This window comes from Hermetia illucens, chromosome 2 (assembly GCF_905115235.1).
Source record: "Hermetia illucens chromosome 2, iHerIll2.2.curated.20191125, whole genome shotgun sequence".
Lineage (NCBI taxonomy): Eukaryota > Metazoa > Arthropoda > Insecta > Diptera > Stratiomyidae > Hermetia > Hermetia illucens.
This window is the reverse complement of record NC_051850.1, coordinates 7,318,183-7,335,787: the sequence shown is the minus strand read 5'-3', so window position 1 is coordinate 7,335,787 and position 17,605 is coordinate 7,318,183. Positions and strand designations below refer to the sequence as shown.

General features: G+C 43.8%; 1 protein-coding gene across 1 annotated transcript; it reads right to left on the bottom strand.

Moving 5' to 3' along the window:
• Positions 1-8,941: 8,941 nt before the first annotated feature.
• LOC119649733 (zinc finger protein Xfin-like) lies at positions 8,942-16,184 on the bottom strand. Its single transcript, XM_038052015.1, has 3 exons — positions 15,802-16,184; positions 11,955-12,305; positions 8,942-11,860 (listed from the first exon to the last, which is right to left on the bottom strand). The coding sequence occupies exons 1-3, from the start codon at positions 16,139-16,141 to the stop codon at positions 8,952-8,954; spliced, it is 3,600 nt and encodes a 1,199-aa protein (XP_037907943.1). The 5' UTR covers positions 16,142-16,184; the 3' UTR covers positions 8,942-8,951.
• Positions 16,185-17,605: the final 1,421 nt, after the last annotated feature.

Genomic DNA, 17,605 nt, shown 5'->3' with positions numbered 1-17,605 from the left:
ATGCTTTTTGAACAGTTGGCTTTTGAGGACATTCCTGAATATCGAAATTGCCTACGAATGTTTCCAGATTCTTTTTATCTACTAATGGAGAAAATATCGCCACGAATACAAAGAACAATGAGGGAAGCTATACCCAGTCGAATCAAGTTGGAAGGAACCATTTCATACCTTCCACCTGAAAATAGCTTCCGAAATCGTCAACAGCAGTTCCATGTTTCAAGACCTGCCTTTCCAAAATATATACCAGAAGTCTGTGATGCAATTTTCGATGTATTGAAAGAATTTATTGAGGTGAGTGTTCGTTTTTTGAATTAGCAACTGAGGAGTGTGTAGAAGAATCAAGCATTATTTCTAATGTTCACAAACATTAAGCGCTCGCTCAGTCTATAAAGAAATTGCGTCCGATGTAATTGGTGTTCGCACTGCTACTCGACAAAGAAGTATCTGTGCCTAAGTTACTTTCCGTCAGACTTGCTAGTCTGTATCTCGTTAATAGCGCCTGTATTTCATTCTGCGCCAATACAGAATCTTCAATAGGGACTTTTTAAGTTGGGTGGTAACGCTAAGGTCAAAAAATTTGAACCTATCATCTTTAATAAGAGACCTGGCCAGGGTCTTCAGATCACAAACACATGCAGCAACCTCTTTCATCATCATCATCAACGGCGCAACAACCGGTATCCGGTCTAGACCTGCCTTAATAAGGAACTCCAGACATCCAGACATTGCGCCGAGGTCCACCAATTCGATATCCCTAAAAGCTGTCTGGCGTCCTGACCTACGCCATCGCTCCATCTTAGGCAGAATCTGCCTCGTCTTCTTTTTCTACCATAGATATTGCCCTTATAGACTTTCCGGGTGGGATCATCCTCATCCATACGGATTAAGTGACCCGCCCACCGTAACCTATTGAGCCGGATTTTATCCACAACCAGACAGTCATGGTATCGCTCATAGATTTCGTCATTGTGTAGGCTACGGAATCATCCATCCTCATGTAGGGGACCAAAAATTCTTCGGAGGATTCTTCTCTCGAACGCGGCCAAGAGTTCGCAATTTTTCTTGCTAAGAACCCAAGTTTCCGTGGAATACATGAGGACGGGCAAGATCATAGTCTTGTACAGTAAGAGCTTTGACCCTATGATGAGACGTTTCGAGCGGAACAGTCTTTGTAAGCTGAAATAGGCTCTGTTGGCTGATAACAACCGTGCGCGGATTTCATCATCGTAGCTGTTATCGGTTGTTGTGATTTTCGACCCTAGATAGGAGAAATTATCAACGGTCTCAAAGTTGTATTCTCCTAACTTTATTCTTCCTATTTGACCAGTGCGGTTTGATGTTGTTGATTGATTCGTCTTCGGTGCTGACGTTGCCGCCATATATTTTGTCTTGCCTTCATTAATGTGCAGCCCAAGATCTCGCGTCGCCTGCTCGATATTTATGAAGGCAGTTTGTACGTCTCGGGTGGTTCTTCCCATGATGTCGATATCGTCAGCATAGGCCAGTAGTTGGGTGGACTTGAAGAGGATCGTACCTCTTGCATTTACTTCAGCATCACGGATCACTTTCTCGAGGGCCAGGTTAAAGAGGACGCATGATAGCGCATCCCCATGTCGTAGACCATTGTTGATGTCGAATGGTCTTGCGAGTGATCCTGTTGCTTTTATCTGGCCTCGCACATTGGTCAGGGTCAGCGTAGTCAGTCTTATTAATTTCGTCGGGATATCGAATTCTCTCATGGCCGTGTACAGTTTTACCCTGGCTATGCTATCATAGGCGGCTTTAAACTCGATGAATAGATGGTGCAACTATTGTCCATATTCCAACAGTTTTTCCATCGCTTGCCGCAGAGAGAAAATCTGATCGGTTGGCCTTATTGCTAGCTGTCCCGAAGTTAATTTACTGGCAATTTTGAGGTCTAATGCCAAAAGGCCCATATAAAAAACATAGAGTCTAATTTTTAAATTTATATTTATTTTGCAAAATATTATTATACTTTTTTTCGTCAATATATTTGCATTTTTCTGAGGATGCTATCCACTATGACCATGTCGTGGTTTAAGATCTACCCATCGATTTCCTTTCTTCTGCATTCTCAGCTTCTCTTTGAGAACTACTCGCTTCGCAAAGGGGTGCCTTCCCTTGGCTAATAGATGATTCCAACTGAACAGAAGTAGTTGTTGTCGTTTTTCTGGGACTAGAAAGTAGCACATCAATACCACCAGATGCATTGGCTTCGGGTTGCATTTCCTTACAACTGGTTTTGCCCTCAAGGGATTGCCCCCCGGTAACAATTCGTTATCATCAACACTTGGATGAGAAAGTCCTGTAGGACTTCTAGACTAGCGACTCCTTGGAAGTTTCGCATCGAATTTGCTGTTCATCAGAATGGACAGCTCGAACGTGTCGATTGAGACTTGAAAGTATTTTATAAGAATGAGAACACTGTTTACAGCGAAACGGACGATCTTCTCTATGAACGGTCTCGTGAGTCTTGCGTTCCGTGCTCCTGCCGAAAAACTTCCAGCATATTGAGCATTTATAAGGCTTTTCATCATTTGCGTGAATTTTTTCATGGCTGAACCTCTCTGTTGGTTTTTCAAATTGCTTGTGACAAAACCGACACTTAAGGTACGTTGGATCGTCTTTGAAGGACGTTGGGATGGTATCGCCGTGATGAGACACAATATGCTGTCTCAGACCAAGATCTGATATAAATTTCTTTGAACAAAATTTACAACGAATTGTGGCTTTAGGTAGAATACCCTGCCTTTCACGAATTCCAGTTCGATGTTTTTCCTTGTGATTTCTAAGACCCCGGCTAGAGGCAAAGCCACGATTGCATGTTATGCAGAAACGTTTTTCGTCATCAAATTTAGGATTTTCCGAAAAAACAATGGTTATTTGTTCCCTTGGTTTTCGTCCGTCTCCTCTATGAGTTAATTCATGAGTTTTGCGGTTGCAGAGGGTCGTGAATGTTTGCGGGCATAGTGGACATTGGTAGGGTCTTTCTTCCTTTGGGTGATTTTTTTCGTGCCGGTAACGTTCTGTTGGTTTTTCAAATTGTTTAAAACAAAATTTGCATTGAAGATAGGTGGGATCGTCTTTGAGAAATGACGGGATCTTACCTCCGTGATGTGCCAGGACGTGCTGTCGCAAACCACTCTCTGATTTAAATTGTTTGGTACAAAATTCGCAATAGGTTGCGACTTTCGCCAGAATTCCTTGTTTCAAACGAATCTTTATCCTATGTGTTCGCTTATGACGATAAAGACTATCCTTGGAAGCAAACTGACGGTTGCATGTTATACAGATGCAATTCCTATCATCGAATTGAGGATTTTCAGAAAATACCATTCTTACGTGTTCATTCGGTCTCCACCCGCTTTTTCGATGAAACTATTCGTGAATTTTCCGTTTGAAGTGGTCTATGAAAGATTTTGGGCATAGTGAGCATTGATACCGCTTTTCTTCTCTAGCGTGACCTTTTTCGTGTTCATAACGTTCGGTTGGTTTTTCAAATTCTTTAAAACAGAATTTACATTGAAGGTAAGTTGGACCGTCTCTGAAAGATGTTGGAATCCTGTCTCCGTGGCGCCGTACAACGTGTTTTCTTGAACCACGTTCTGATCTAAATTGATCAGAGCAAAATTCACAAGAAATTGTGGCTTTCGGAAGCAGTCCGCTGTCGATCTTCCACTTTCGAATTTTTGCTTTATGACCATCTTTATGAGCCCTAAAAGCTTTCGTGGACTCCAGTTGACGATTGCAGGTGATGCAATAGACGTTTGCCTCGTCAAATTCGGGTTTCAAAGCAAAGACGATTGAGGCGGTGCAAACCGATTTCAGCACTTGGTTGTCACCCTCCGTACTATATTGTCTATTGTTGCCAATGGAAGATGGTGCTTTCTTATTTGCACACTATGTCCAGCTAGTGAATTATGGCCTGTCAGAATGCCCACAATACTCCTGCTTTTCGATTGGATAAACTTTTGGTATCCATGTTTGGTTCTGATAGGAAAAGTTTGATGTCCCTAGCAACATTTACGCTCCTATCATTGTAGCAAGCTTGTTTCCAATTTTTAAAGACAGCCTTAGCCAATGCTACTGGTACTCCAATTGCTGATGCCGGTCCTGGTATGGAGGAGATTGAACCCTCTCCGAGATTTCATTTCCCTCTACACCACAGTGACCCGGTACCCAGAGTAGAGTAGTTGCACGATATTCAATCTAGAGATAGAGTTCAAACGGTTTCTGTATTCCTGAACGAATTTCGAGGTGATTAAATCAAATTTTACTGTTTATAGTTAGAGAAAAATATTAACTTGCCTCTATGCGTTTGAAAAGAAATATTTATTATAATGTTTTGAGCTCTAGAGTTCTTTTTGTTCCCTAACCCTACCCCGGGAAGCCACATTCCTCTCATGTTTATTATGTTTATTAGGGTTTCCCCTATTATGTTAAAAGTGGCAGGGGGCAAACGATTAGGTTGGGGTGAGACGCGGCAGGGCCACCATATCATTCGACCAGACTGTTGAAAATTTCTCCTGTCTCGGGTTGAAAATCACAACCGATACTATGACGATGAAATCCGCGCACGGTTGTTGGCTGCCAACAGAGTCCTACAAAAACTGTTTCGCTCGAAACGTCTCAGCATAGAGTCAAAGCCCTTACTGTGCAAGACTATGATCTTATAATAATAATAATAATCGTTGGCGCAACAATCCATATTGGATCAGGGCCTTGAAGTATGTTAGAGCACTTCATTTAAGACCGTAACGCTACAGTACAGTACACTGAAGGAGGCAATGTGGTCAGCATTGCGCTCGCCCGAGACTATTACCCTGATCCTATGATCTTGCCAGTCTTTATGTATTTCTCGGAGACCTGGTTTCTTAGCAAAAAAAATCTGCAAACTCTTCGAGAGAACAATCCTCCGAAGAATTTTCGGCCCTCTACACTGATGGACGATTCAATAACTTACATAACGACGAAATCTATGAGCGATATAACGACCATCTGGTTGTGGATAAATTCCACAACTCAACATGCCCGCTACATCGCACCATGAGAACCAAGAATATCGGCTCAACGAAAACATGGCAACATCCAACTCCGAAATGCAACATCAATAACAACAGCTATAACCACACCCCCACCAACTACCTCGCCACATCCCAGGCGGATTATGAATCTGAGAAAAACATCCTCAAAGAAGGTAACCTTCACATTATTATTATTATTCTGTTAAGGGAAAGTCGCACCGCGTCCTTGAAGAACTATTGTGCCCCTTTTACTGGTTATAGTGTACCTATTGAGCATAGTATCTCAAGCAGGCCTGTAACCGTTAGGAACTTTAGTATGTTCCCCACTTCCAGAAGTTTCAGCTTTGCATCTGGTGTTAAGTGTTCTCCCAGATGTATCGACCTACTTTGCACAGGTGTCGGACACTGTCCTAGGACGTGCATAGAGGTTTCGTCCTCCTCCTCACAGAACCTGCAGGCAGTGTCCGTAGATATCCCCAGCTTCCCTAGGTGGTAGTTCAGCCGACAATGACCAGTGAGAATTCCCACTATGATTCGGAGGTTCTTTTTGGTGAGGTTTAAGCAATCCTTTGTGCGCATGGGTTCGTATCCCCCAATAAGCACCCTGGACTGCTCCATCCCTGGTAGGCCCGCCCAATATAGTTTCCTCAACCGTTTCTTAGATTCATAGCTATGAAACCGTTTCCGATTCCACAGAAGGGTTCTGGCCCGTGTAAAGGCATCCCTGCTCCCTTCTTGGCTAGTTCATCCGCTGCCTCATTGCCTTCCAGCCCAGCATGGCCTGGAACCCAAAGTATCCAGACCTTGTTGGACGAGCCGAGTGTATTCAGTCTCTCAAGGCATTCCCATACCAGTTTAGAGTTCACCTGGTTGGACCTAAGTGCCTTGATCGCTGCTTGGCTATCGGTGAGAATAGCTATGTTCTGCCCCCTGTACTTCCTTTGCAGATTAAAGGAGGCACATTTGTCTATGGCGTAAATTTCCGCCTGGAATATGCTAGTGTACCTGCCCATTGGCTCAAAGTACATTTTCCTTGGACCAATGACACCGGCACCCGCTCCCTCTGCTGTGAGGGATCCGTCAGTGTACCAAGTAATCAGTTGCTGGTTTAAGCCGTATGTCGCAGCCACGCTCTCCCAGTTTGCCTTGTTACTCCAACGTGTTTCAAACTTCTTATCGAAGTGAAACCTCGTTGTCATGTTGTCTCTCGGTATCAGTAATTCGGGATACCGCCTAGAAAGGATATCAATCTTCCTTCGATTTAGGCAGCTCCCCGCCATCCTGAATATTGATCTCCTTGCCTGCATCTGTATGTGCAGATGGAGAGGGGTTAATCCCAGAAGGACCTCCAGGGATGCCGTTGGGCATGTCCTCATTGCCCCACTGATACACACGCAAGCCAGCCTTTGGAGCTTATGTAATTCCCTGGCTTGTGTGCTGAGTTGGGTTCTTTCTGCCCAGATTACCGCTCCATAGGTTATCATTGGTTTTACCATTGCAGTATATATCCAAAGTAGTATCTTCGAGCTGCAACCCCATTTTTTTCCTGCTATGGATCTGCAAGTCATCAGAGCCCTCGTGGCTTTTCGACAAGTGTTTCCGACATGTGTCTTCTAGAGTAATTTTTGGTCTAGCGTAATTCCCAAATATTTGACCTCTGTTTCTCATTTCACCTCCATATCATGTAATGTTATGGCTTTCAGGTGATCCAGCTTACGCCTCCTAGTGAATGGTACTATGGTGGTTTTGGTTGGGTTGATCCGCAGTCCCACCTTCCTGCACCAGGCACTAGTAACCCTTAATCCAGTTTGGATTCTATCACATAGGGTATCTTCATATTTGCCCCTACAGATTAGAACAATTTCGTCCGCGTAGCCCTGGACTTGTATTCCAGTATTAGTTAACACGTCCAGGAGTTCATCCACTACCATACTCCACATCAGCGGCGATAGTACTCCACCCTGTGGACAACCTTGAGGGGTGTTCTTCACATACTCCCCATCCCACTTCAAACCCGTCATCCTAGTCCTACGTGGACTGGTTTCACATACTCCCCTAAGGAAATCCTCAAAGAACTCCATCGCCTCGGCATTCCTGAAACCATCAGCTTCCGTCAATATGAGACCAGCTCGTCCCGACGAACCGCAAAACTCCTCCACCTATTCCTAGTCACATTCTCGCCGAAATTCCAACAATTCACCTTCACGAAAGCCAGAGCGATGTTCCACTGCATCGTTAAATTTGAGACAGTTCAACTCCAGGAGATTACCCAATGCCAGAACTGCCAGTGCATTGGGGATGCAGCGCCCAACTGCATTTTAACTTACCGTTGCGTTAAATGCAACCTCCCACATGGCCCACGATAATCCCCGCAGAAACAGGAAGAAAACCCATCCTGCATTAACTGCGGAGACAACACCTATCCGGCGAGTTATCGCAACTGCCCCACAAAATTTAATCCCATCCCTCCAACCAAACCCGATCCCCAGCCAAAACCCTGTCAAATTCCCCCTTCACATAACTCTACATCCCCATCATTCTCATATGCAGCAATAGCTAGGAAAGCCTCTCGCTCGGTACCCACCTTTGACCTCGACTCCGAGATCCTCTCGCTGTTCAATACCTTCACGTCCCAACTCACCACATTCCTCCCCACATACAACTCCCGTTCCTCACCAATGGAGAAGAGACACGCACTCCTCTCCTTCCTCTGCCAAGTGTCCGCCAGTAATGTCCACTAAAGCGGTATTACTGAACGTGAATTCAGTTATCAATCGACAAAAACGCCATGAACTGACCAACTTTCTTTCCGTACACAAACCTAACCTACTCCTTATCGAATCCAACCTCAACCCAAGACATAAGCTGTACATCCCTAACTATACCAACCGCCGGGCAATAATGCAGAGCCTCAGTAATATCTGCACATGCGAGGGTTTGGGCTCAGATCTATGTTTAGTCTCCAATTTAATTTGATCAATGACTGTCTACTACATACCTCCATCGCCAAGGAAGCAAAAAAAGGTGATTACATTCTCGGGTCACTCAAAATGCTTATAAAGGACGAAGTATTTCGACAATTGAAAACATCATGGGTAACCTTAATGAAGCTGTAGATCATCATCATCAACGGCGCAACAACCGGTATCCGGTCTAGACCTGCCTTAATAAGGAACTCCAGACATCCCGGTTTTGCGCCGAGGTCCACCAATTCGATATCCCTAAAAGCTGTCTGGCGTCCTGGCCCACGCCATCGCTCCATCTTAGGCAGGGTCTGCCTCGTCTTCTTTTCCTACCATAGATATTGTCCTTATAGACTTTCCGGGTGGGATCATCTTCATCCATACGGATTAAGTGACCCGCCCACTGTAACCTATTGAGCCGGATTTTATCCACAACCGGACGGTCATGGTATCGCTCATAGATTTCGTCATTGTGTAGGCTACGGAATCTGCTGTGACTGTTCTGACACTCGTTCTCGACTGACATACCTCAGGGCTGTGCCCCCACCACTGTGCCATTCAATTTGTACATTCAATTGCTGCATAGGAAAGTTGCTGATGCAGCCGAGATTTATCAATATGCGGACAATTTCTTAATAACCGTAACTGTTTGTTTGTATGGTTCGGAAACTGCGGTGCCTTAGTGTGCAGGGTGAAGCAGATGTGAGGGACTCACAGAAAAGTAGGATTAAACCGATCGCTTTCTGGGTAAACAAATATTCATCTTGAGCATGCGCTTTTAACTCAATTTTCCATTAAACAATGAATGTTTTTTATGACCAAAGTAGACTCCTTTGAAAAAATATGGTGTCATTCGGGGAAGCACACAGCTTTCTGAGGTGGTCCAAACGGCGAATTGGAGAAGAAAAAAATTCAAAATCGGTGCATTTTTTATGTTAAATTGTTAAACAAAATATTTATTATTAGAAATGTCTTCGGAAAAGGATGTTTTATCATTAGTGGCTTCTTCTAACTGAACAGAGGCAGCCTTCCTTGTCGTGTTTAATTGACTAGAAAGTTCTCCATTGACCCCAATAGATGTATTAGTTTCGAATTGCTCTTCCTCAGAGTTGGTTCTTAGTTCATGGGATTCGGAGTTTCCGGGAATTTTACATCGAGTTGATTTTTTACCAGAATGAACTCTTAGGATATGTCGATTAAGTCTTGCCCGTATTTTAGCAGAATAAAGACAGTGTGGACAGGGAAATGGACGATCTTGTGAATGAACGGTTTCATGTTCCTTGCGTTCCGTGTTCCTGCTGAAAACCCTCGAACACGTTGAGCATTTAAACGGTTTTTCTTCATTTTCGTGAATTTTTTCATGGCTGTATCTCTCTGTGGGTTTTTCGAATTGCTTGTGACAAAACCGACACATAAGGTACGTTGGGTCGTCTTTGAGGAATGTTGGGATAGCATCCCCGTGATTAGGCAGAATATGCTCTCTCAAGCCGATGTTTGACTTGAATGTTTTAGAACAAAATTCACAACGAAATAAGGCTTTTGGTAGAGTGGCTTTCGGTAGAGTGCCTTGCCTGATACCAATCTCAATTCGATGCTTTCTTTTGTGATTGTTAAAACTGATTTTAGAGGTAAATTCGCGATTGCATGTTATACAAAAGCAGTTTTTACCATCGAATTCAGGATTGTCAGAATAAACGATTTTCTCCGCTGGCTTTCGTCCGCCTCCTTTATGAGTTACTTCGTGAGTTTTGCGGTTGTAGAGCGTCATGAAAAACTGCGGGCAGTGTGGGCATTTATAAGATCTTTCTTTTCTGGGGTGGCTTTCCTCGTGTCGGTGGCGGTCTGTTGGTTTTTCAAACTCTTTAAAACAAAATTTGCATTGAAGGTAGGTTGGATCGTCCCTGAAGGAAGACGGAATGTTGTCTCCGTGATCCGTTACGAGGTGCCGCCGCAAACCATCCTCTGTTTTATAATGTCTACTGCAAAATTCGCAATCAGTTATAACTTTAGGCGGCAGAGTGTCCTGTTTTAGACGAATCTTCATTTTATGTGTTCGCTTGTGACGATGAAGTCTTGCTCTAGAAACAAACTGACGATTGCATGTTATGCAAAAGCATTTCTCGTCATCGAACTTGGGATTCTCTGAAAAAACGAAGCTTGGTTGCTCCCCTGGCTGCTTTTCGTCCGCTTTATGACTTAGTTCATGATGTTTGCGATTGCACAGCTTCCTGAACAATTGTGGGCACAATCGACATTGGTATGGCATCTCTACTTTGGGATGATTTTTCTCATGTAGGTAACGTTCTGTTGGTTTTTCAAATTCTTTAAAACAAAACTTACATTGAAGGTAGGTTGGATCGTTTTTAAGGAACATTGGGATCTTATCGCCGTGATTTGGTACTACGTGTCGGCGTAGGCCGTCTTCTGTTTTGAATTCTCTAGAACAAAGCTCGCAATATGTCGCGATTTTCTGCACAATGCCTTGTTTTTCGCGAATTATTATTCTATGTCTACGTTTGTGAACATTATAGTTCTGTCTAGAGGTAAATTTATGATTGCATGTTATACAGATGCCCTTCTTGTCGTCGAATTTGGGACTTTCAGAAAACACCATTTTTACTTGTACCTTAGGTTTCCATCTGTTTTCTCGATGGAGTGATTCGTGAATTGTGCGTTTGAAGCGATTTACGAAAGATTTCGGACATTGTGAGCATTGGTACCGCTTTTCGTCTCTACCGTGACTTCTCTCATGTTCATAACGTTCTGTTGGTTTTTCAAATTCTTTAAAACAAAATCGACATTGAAGGTAAGTTGGATCGTCTCTGAGGGATGGCGGAATTTCATCTCCATGATGTTTCACAACGTGTTTTCTCAAACCAGCTTCTGATCTAAATAGATTAGAGCAAAGTTCGCAAGAAATTGCGGCTTTCGGGAGAATGCCATTAGCGATTTTCCAAATCCGGATTTTAGCATTATGACCGTGTTTGTGCACTTTGAAAGCTTTCTTCGAATCCAGCTGAAGATTGCAAGTTATACAAAATTTGTTTTCCTCGTTGAATTGAGGCTCCAACGTAAAAACGATCGGTTTACCGGAATTCGGTTTCAGCTTTTGATCAGCGTCTTTCGTCCGATATTGTCCATTGCTTTCATTAGATCGGTCTGGGGAAGTGAGTTCTACTCGAACAGTTCGTCCACCCGTCAGTTCTTCTCCCTTTTGGGTATCAGTTATTGTAGAGGTTTGGCTTTGCGTCTTCTCATAGCTCGACTGCGAAGAGTTATCAGAAAAATAATGTGAATCCAGCGAACTATTCGCATCTCCTTTCACATGTTCCACATCGTCATCGTTGCAACGAATTGTGTCTTTCGACAGATTCCCTTGTCTTTCGATAATTTGCTTTGTATGTAATCCTTTGTGACGTCCTAAGCTACCTCTGGAGGCAAAGCCACGATTGCATGTGATACAAAAGTGGTTTTCATCATCGAATTTAGGATTTTCAGAAAACACGAATTTTACTTCTTTCTCCGGTGAAAATCTTAGTTTGTCAATAGCCGAATAATTCACACGTATCTTCCTGTTGTCCCGTAGTTCATGGGAGTTAAAAATGCCTTTCGGTGGGAATCTATTTGTTGGAATACTGTCTTCACGAAGTTCCATTTCCTCATCTGGATCAACAGCTTCTAACTTAACATTCGTCGTACCAGTCGGTTCCCTCATCACATCGGCGCTGCAAGAATTCTTTGATAAATTTTCATGATTCCGAGAAAGTGGATTGAGGGAATCATTTGAATCCGTTTGCCCCCGTTCAGTATTGTCATCATTATCGCTGGTTTCAACGCTTCCTTCATTGTAAGCTGTTGATAGAGTTGAAATTAAACAGAAGCATTAATTAATTTTTGTAGATTCATCACAATCACCAATATCTTAGCATCTTAAGGAGATAAATACCTGAATCCTGAATTTCGTAGTCACCAAAATCTAATTCATCCTTTATTGCAATTCCGGTCGACACATCTTCTTGAATATCGCAAGTCAAATGGGCCCCATGTTTACGGAAACATTCCTTGTGATAATATTTATGACGCGTAAAGTTTCTTCTCGAGGTCAGCTGGCGATCGCAAGTGATGCAAAACAGTCTCTTTTCGTCATATTTCGGTTCGGCCGTAACTACCACAGTTGGTTTTTTATTAACTTTGCGATTCGCCTTAGTGACAACATTTTGCCGAACATTGGTAAAAGATTCCTTGGACAATGGGTGATCTGATGCCCCGTGGGCAGAGATATCTGCTGGGATGCATTCTGTGGATTAGGTTGTAAGGAGTCAGTAATGATTATAATGAGATCTTTTCAATAGAATGACATATTCACACTGTTGTATGAGGCTGCAGATCGTCAGGGTCAATCACGGGGGCAGAACTATCTCAAAAATTTGAAAGAAATGCTAACAAGTCGGGAAACCGAAAGCTGGGCGCTTCAGGTATATATAAAAGGTTTTGTTTTGTTTCTCCTGTAAGTATATTTGAGTGTAGAGCTATTCCATTTGTGTGTAGCCCGTTATGTATATGCATTTAGCATGTCAGATTTAGTACTTCGGGTTGTAAATTTACACGGTAAAGACGGTGAAGACTTCGAAAAGTACTAATCAAGACCTTTCATTTGATACCCCACATGACTATATTCGGTGAAAAAAATTTTTACATCCCCCTTTTACATGTATGGGGTATGCAGTCGATCTATGAATCAAGTTTTACTTAAGAACATTCAATTTTGCGAGCTTCTGCTAGGCTGCGTACAGCCTCGTTTACGAGCGCGTTCATTGCCCGGCGCAGTGAGGACTGTGAAGCGGGTTTTAAGTATCGCTCCGTCCCCAGTTGAAAACCCTGCTCGGTCGCGGACGTCAAAACTGGGGCGGTATTCAGACTTTCTTCCAGTGTCGTCTATCTAATAAAAGAAGGACTTCAGCCTATCTAACAAGACCATCTTGGGGTTGTGTTTGACATCCTATCTGATTGCATGATCTCCACGCTTATGGGAATTCTTGTATGGTGACTGCAGCGGCTTCCGGGAGGCATCAGCCCTCATCACTACATGGGTGCAGATTTCAAGGTTCCTAGGGATTCTGACTGCATTACGAGATTGCGGAGGCGGCTTCAATTTTAAAACGGTCTCGCGTACCAGGCGCAACAATCCTGTCTCTCCCTGACCGTCTGTCTGGTCAAGGACCAGGTTGTCGGAGAGTCGTAGATTCTCTTCGGATACCAGATTAGCATGGCTGACAGCAATTCTTCGCGGGCCAAGCCAAGGTCAAGCAGAACAAAAGACAATACCTGCTTCCTTCAGCGTGCAAAGCCAAATTCCAGCATTCCTTTGAAATGCGGATTCTATACAGTTGTACGCTGGCGTTTCAAACCTAGGAACTCTCCGAGCTCCGGGAACAGATTCGAATTGTATTCCCGAGTCTGTGATTATTATAGGAGGAACAGCAAAGCCCAGAATTCAGTTTCGATAGAAGGCCGCGGCACATGCCTGTGCTGGAATGTCCTTCAGAGACATTGTCTTAGACCACGGTGTAAACCGATTTATGATCGTAGCCGTGTAAATTTCGTAAAGAGTCCATAGAGTCGAGGTGTATGGTGTGAAAATCCTTTGTTGACCTACGGAAGGCTCCCTCTTCCATCCTAGCATGCCAATGTAAGGTCACTACATTTCTGGCATGCGATGCATTCTCTTACTTAAGAATTAATGTCCTCACTCATCCAGATCCGCTGGGACGCAGCAATTGCCGAAAAATCGGCTGCGATGAGATCCGAGGCAAAGCATCAACGACTAAATTGTCTTTAACGGACACATGTTGAATGTCCGAAGTAAGCCGGCTCCTGATGAGATCCGAGGCAAAGCATCAACGACTAAATTGTCTTTAACGGACACATGTTGAATGTCCGAAGTAAACCGGCTCCTGATGCGCATCCAGGAGAATTCGAAGGAATGCTAAGTATGCTAGTCTCGGATGCAAGAACCCCCAACATCATAACGGGTGATTTCAACGCGTGGGCCGTGGACTGGGGCAGTCGCACTACGAAAACCAGGGGCCGTATCCTGTTTAAAGCTTTCGCGGAACTAGACTTGGTGCTTGCAAATACGGAAAATGTGTCCACTTTCTGTGGGACAGGGTCGGGGTGAATAGTCGATCTGACATATGTGAGTACCACATTGGCGAGCAGAATGGGATGGTTTGCCAGTGATCATTGTGCCCATAGCGACTAACAGACAATTTCTCTCCAGATCGAATATGGGGCATGCGGCGATGTGCGTTCCTGCAGAGCTGGAAACCGGAGCTAGTCTGTGAAAAGGTTTGAAGAGGATGTATTCATACGGATGCTATTGGGAGGCCACAAAGTTGGTGGTGCGACTTTAGAAAAGTTAGAGCAAATGATGCTGCTATGCCGAGGCAGTGAGTCCACGCAAAAAGACGTTGAAATTATTGGTGTAATGAAGAGATGCCCGCATCTTCTGCTCGATATTGAATACAAAAACCACAAGAAAGCATTGGAAATCCACACCATAACTGCGGTAACCGAGGAGGAACTTGCGCCAATTTGCCGGAGAATTGGTGGTAACGAAGCTCCCGGTCTGGATGCTGTTCCCAACAGAGCTGTTAAGACCAGGTTCGACTGGTTTATCAACGTATTTGAAACTTGCATGGTAACAGGAGCTTTTTCCTATCGGTGGAATGGGCAAAAACTAGTTTTGTTCCAGAAGGCGAATAAGCACCAAAGACATCAGCATACCGCCCGATTTGGCTGATCGACACGGTAGGAAAGATGCTCGGAAGGGCCATCGACAATAGACTGCTCCCTATCATTGAATATAAGGATGGACTATCGGAGTGACAATTTGGATTTCGACAAGCCCACTCAACGATCGACGCCGTAGATGTTACTTTGAAGCTGGCTCGAGATGCGATGTCGTCCAATAAATTCCGTGTCATGGTGACGTTGGACGTCAAAAATGCGCTCATTTCCGCTGGGTGCGAGTAAAAAACTCACTGGCTAAAACGAGTGTCCCTAGTTGTTTGACAAAGCTCCTCGAAAGTTACCTTTCGGAGAGGACACTTTGGTGCGGTATTGATGAGGGATCCAAGCAGTATACCGCAGGAGTACCACAGGGCTTAGTGTTGAGTTCTACCCTGTGGAACGTGTTGTAAAATGTCTTTCCCGTGCCAAAAGAGGCCACAATAATCGGTTTCGCAGATGATCTAGCTGAGGTTGTCGTCGTGAAACAACCAGAAGACGTTGAAGTGTAACTCAACGAAACTATTAGCGCCATAAAAATGTGGCTGGAGGTGGATCAGCTTGAAAAAAAAAATTGGAGGCGGTCTTGATGATCAACCAGTTACGGTTATTAAATACCTCGGGGTGATGATTGAGGCTAAAATCAATTTCAAAGGACACCTGAACTACGCCTGTGAGAAAGCCGCAAATATCAGCGTATCATTGACGCGGATGATGCCTAACATTGAAGGTCCAAGATACAGTCGCAGATTACTTGTGGCCGGAGTCATTCCACACTATTATACGCGGCAGAGAGGATTAGTCTGAAAAACTCTCTGAAAATCAAGATAAGTCCACAGAACATCGTCCGGGTGGGCTTTGTTAATGCAAGCACTGTTCGTTCGTCAGGGTATTTGGAAGCAAAACAATTCCACATCATAAGCTGTAGAAGGGTTCGATGTCTGCACTAGGAAAGAAACGAATTCTACGCCCAGAGTGAACGGTCAGGATTTAATTACAATTACCTTGATATTTAACGTTGAACCTCTTGCCAATTGGCTCCTTCCTGTTAGTAGTTTTAATCCAGCCATCTCTCCGCACATAGTAGTCCCAATGAACAGTCTTCAAATGATCGCTCAAAGATTCCACAGTATCGAAACGACCATTGCAAGCATTACATGCAACGGTATATTCCCCATTAGCTAATATCAAGACGCGACCATATTTTGTCTTTTGATCGATGCTGTCGAGACTGTCTGTACAACCACTCGGAACACGGTTTTGTTCTAGTAATCCCCTTAGAATTCCGCCTCCTGATTGGAGGTCTAAATGAGGCTTCGAATTCAGCAAGGACATCAAATCCATGTTCGAAGCACCTGCCTCGAATAAGAGACGTCAACAAGAGCTAACAAATGTCACCTGAAAGACAACATTCGCTTCGTTTTCTTCTCCTTATTCTAGTTTTGCGTCTCTCTCTCCGATAGAGACTACAGTAAGGTTAGTTATCATTTTCAGTTAGCTAGCGCCACATGACGGCGAATAGCCGAAATGGAATCTGAAGGAATAATAAGGAGAAGTTGTTCTAAATATCCAAGTTCACTGGTAATAGTCCCAAAGAAAGCTGGTCTTCTTTTTCTTCAGCCTTTGACCGGATACCGGTTGTTGTGCCGTTTATGATGATGATTTTGTCCCGTTTACAAGCGGGGCTGAATCGCCGTGATCGGTTTTGCCATTTGGCTCTATCGAATGCCTGATTTGGGTGCAATCGCGAGGCTTTTAAATCCCCATCTAGTGTATCAAGCCACCGTTGTTTCGGCTTGTCTTTTACCATCGACTTCGATGTTCAGACTAATTTTGGCAAGTGAATTTTCGTTAGCACGCATTGCGTGACCATACCATCGTAGACGCCTCTCTCGCAATTTTTCCACGATCGATGCAAGCCCATAACGATCGCGAATATCCTCATTTCGGATGTGAGCAAAACGTGTCATGCCACTAGTCCAACATAACATCTTCGTCTCCATTACTGCATGACACCGTTCATTGTCTTTTATAGTCGGCCAATACACAGAACCATAGATAACAATAGAACGGACGACACTGCTGTAAATTTTAGATTTGGGACGTTCGTTGATATGTCGATCACAAAGAACACCAATTGTGCAACGCCACTTCCCTCCAGGTTGGGTTAATGCGTCAAGCAACCGGGTTGCGTGAGGCCATCATTCCAGTTTTGGGCATGGTTAATATCATTTTTGCTTTTAAATGCTAGGAAAAAATCATCTCCATAAAGCCGTGTATAGGACGCTGGACGTTGCATGTTCCGTGTGACAGTGTCCATAGCCAGAACAAAGAGGAGTGGTGATAGGGCGCTTCCTTGATGAACACCAACAGAAACACGAAGTAGTTTTGATACACCCATCACATTTCGAACTTTACTTTTCGGATCGTGGCAGAACAGTTTGACCCAGCGCACGAGTTCTTCTAGTTCTAATTGTTGTCGTAAAGCATACCAGATTTCGTTTGGCACACGGTCAAACGCTTTCTTTAGATCCAGAAATGCAATGTAAAGAGGGCGTTGCTTCTGACGGTGTTTCTTCGTGAGTAGCCATGAAGTATATATTTTGTCAGTAGTTCTACAGCTGTTGATTTTGCGAATACGCTTGCTACATTCAAAAATCTTCATGGGACTAGACAGCAATTGAATCGGACATTCTGCTGGAGTACCTTTTTTTTTCCATTTTGGAATTATGGTAGTTTTTTGCCAGTCAGATGGTGTTCTACCTTCCGCAATAACCCGATTGAAGAATTTACTGAACCACAGTTTTG

Bases quoted from the DNA above. Each gene is read 5' to 3' on its own strand.
- LOC119649733 (XM_038052015.1), bottom strand. From the start codon at position 16,141: ATGGATTTGATGTCCTTGCTGAATTCGAAGCCTCATTTAGACCTCCAA. The intron at 12,306-15,801 runs GTAATTGTAATT...CCTAATCCACAG, and splicing joins GTTCAACGTTAAATATCAAG to AATGCATCCCAGCAGATATC. The intron at 11,861-11,954 runs GTATTTATCTCC...CTCTATCAACAG, and splicing joins CTACGAAATTCAGGATTCAG to CTTACAATGAAGGAAGCGTT.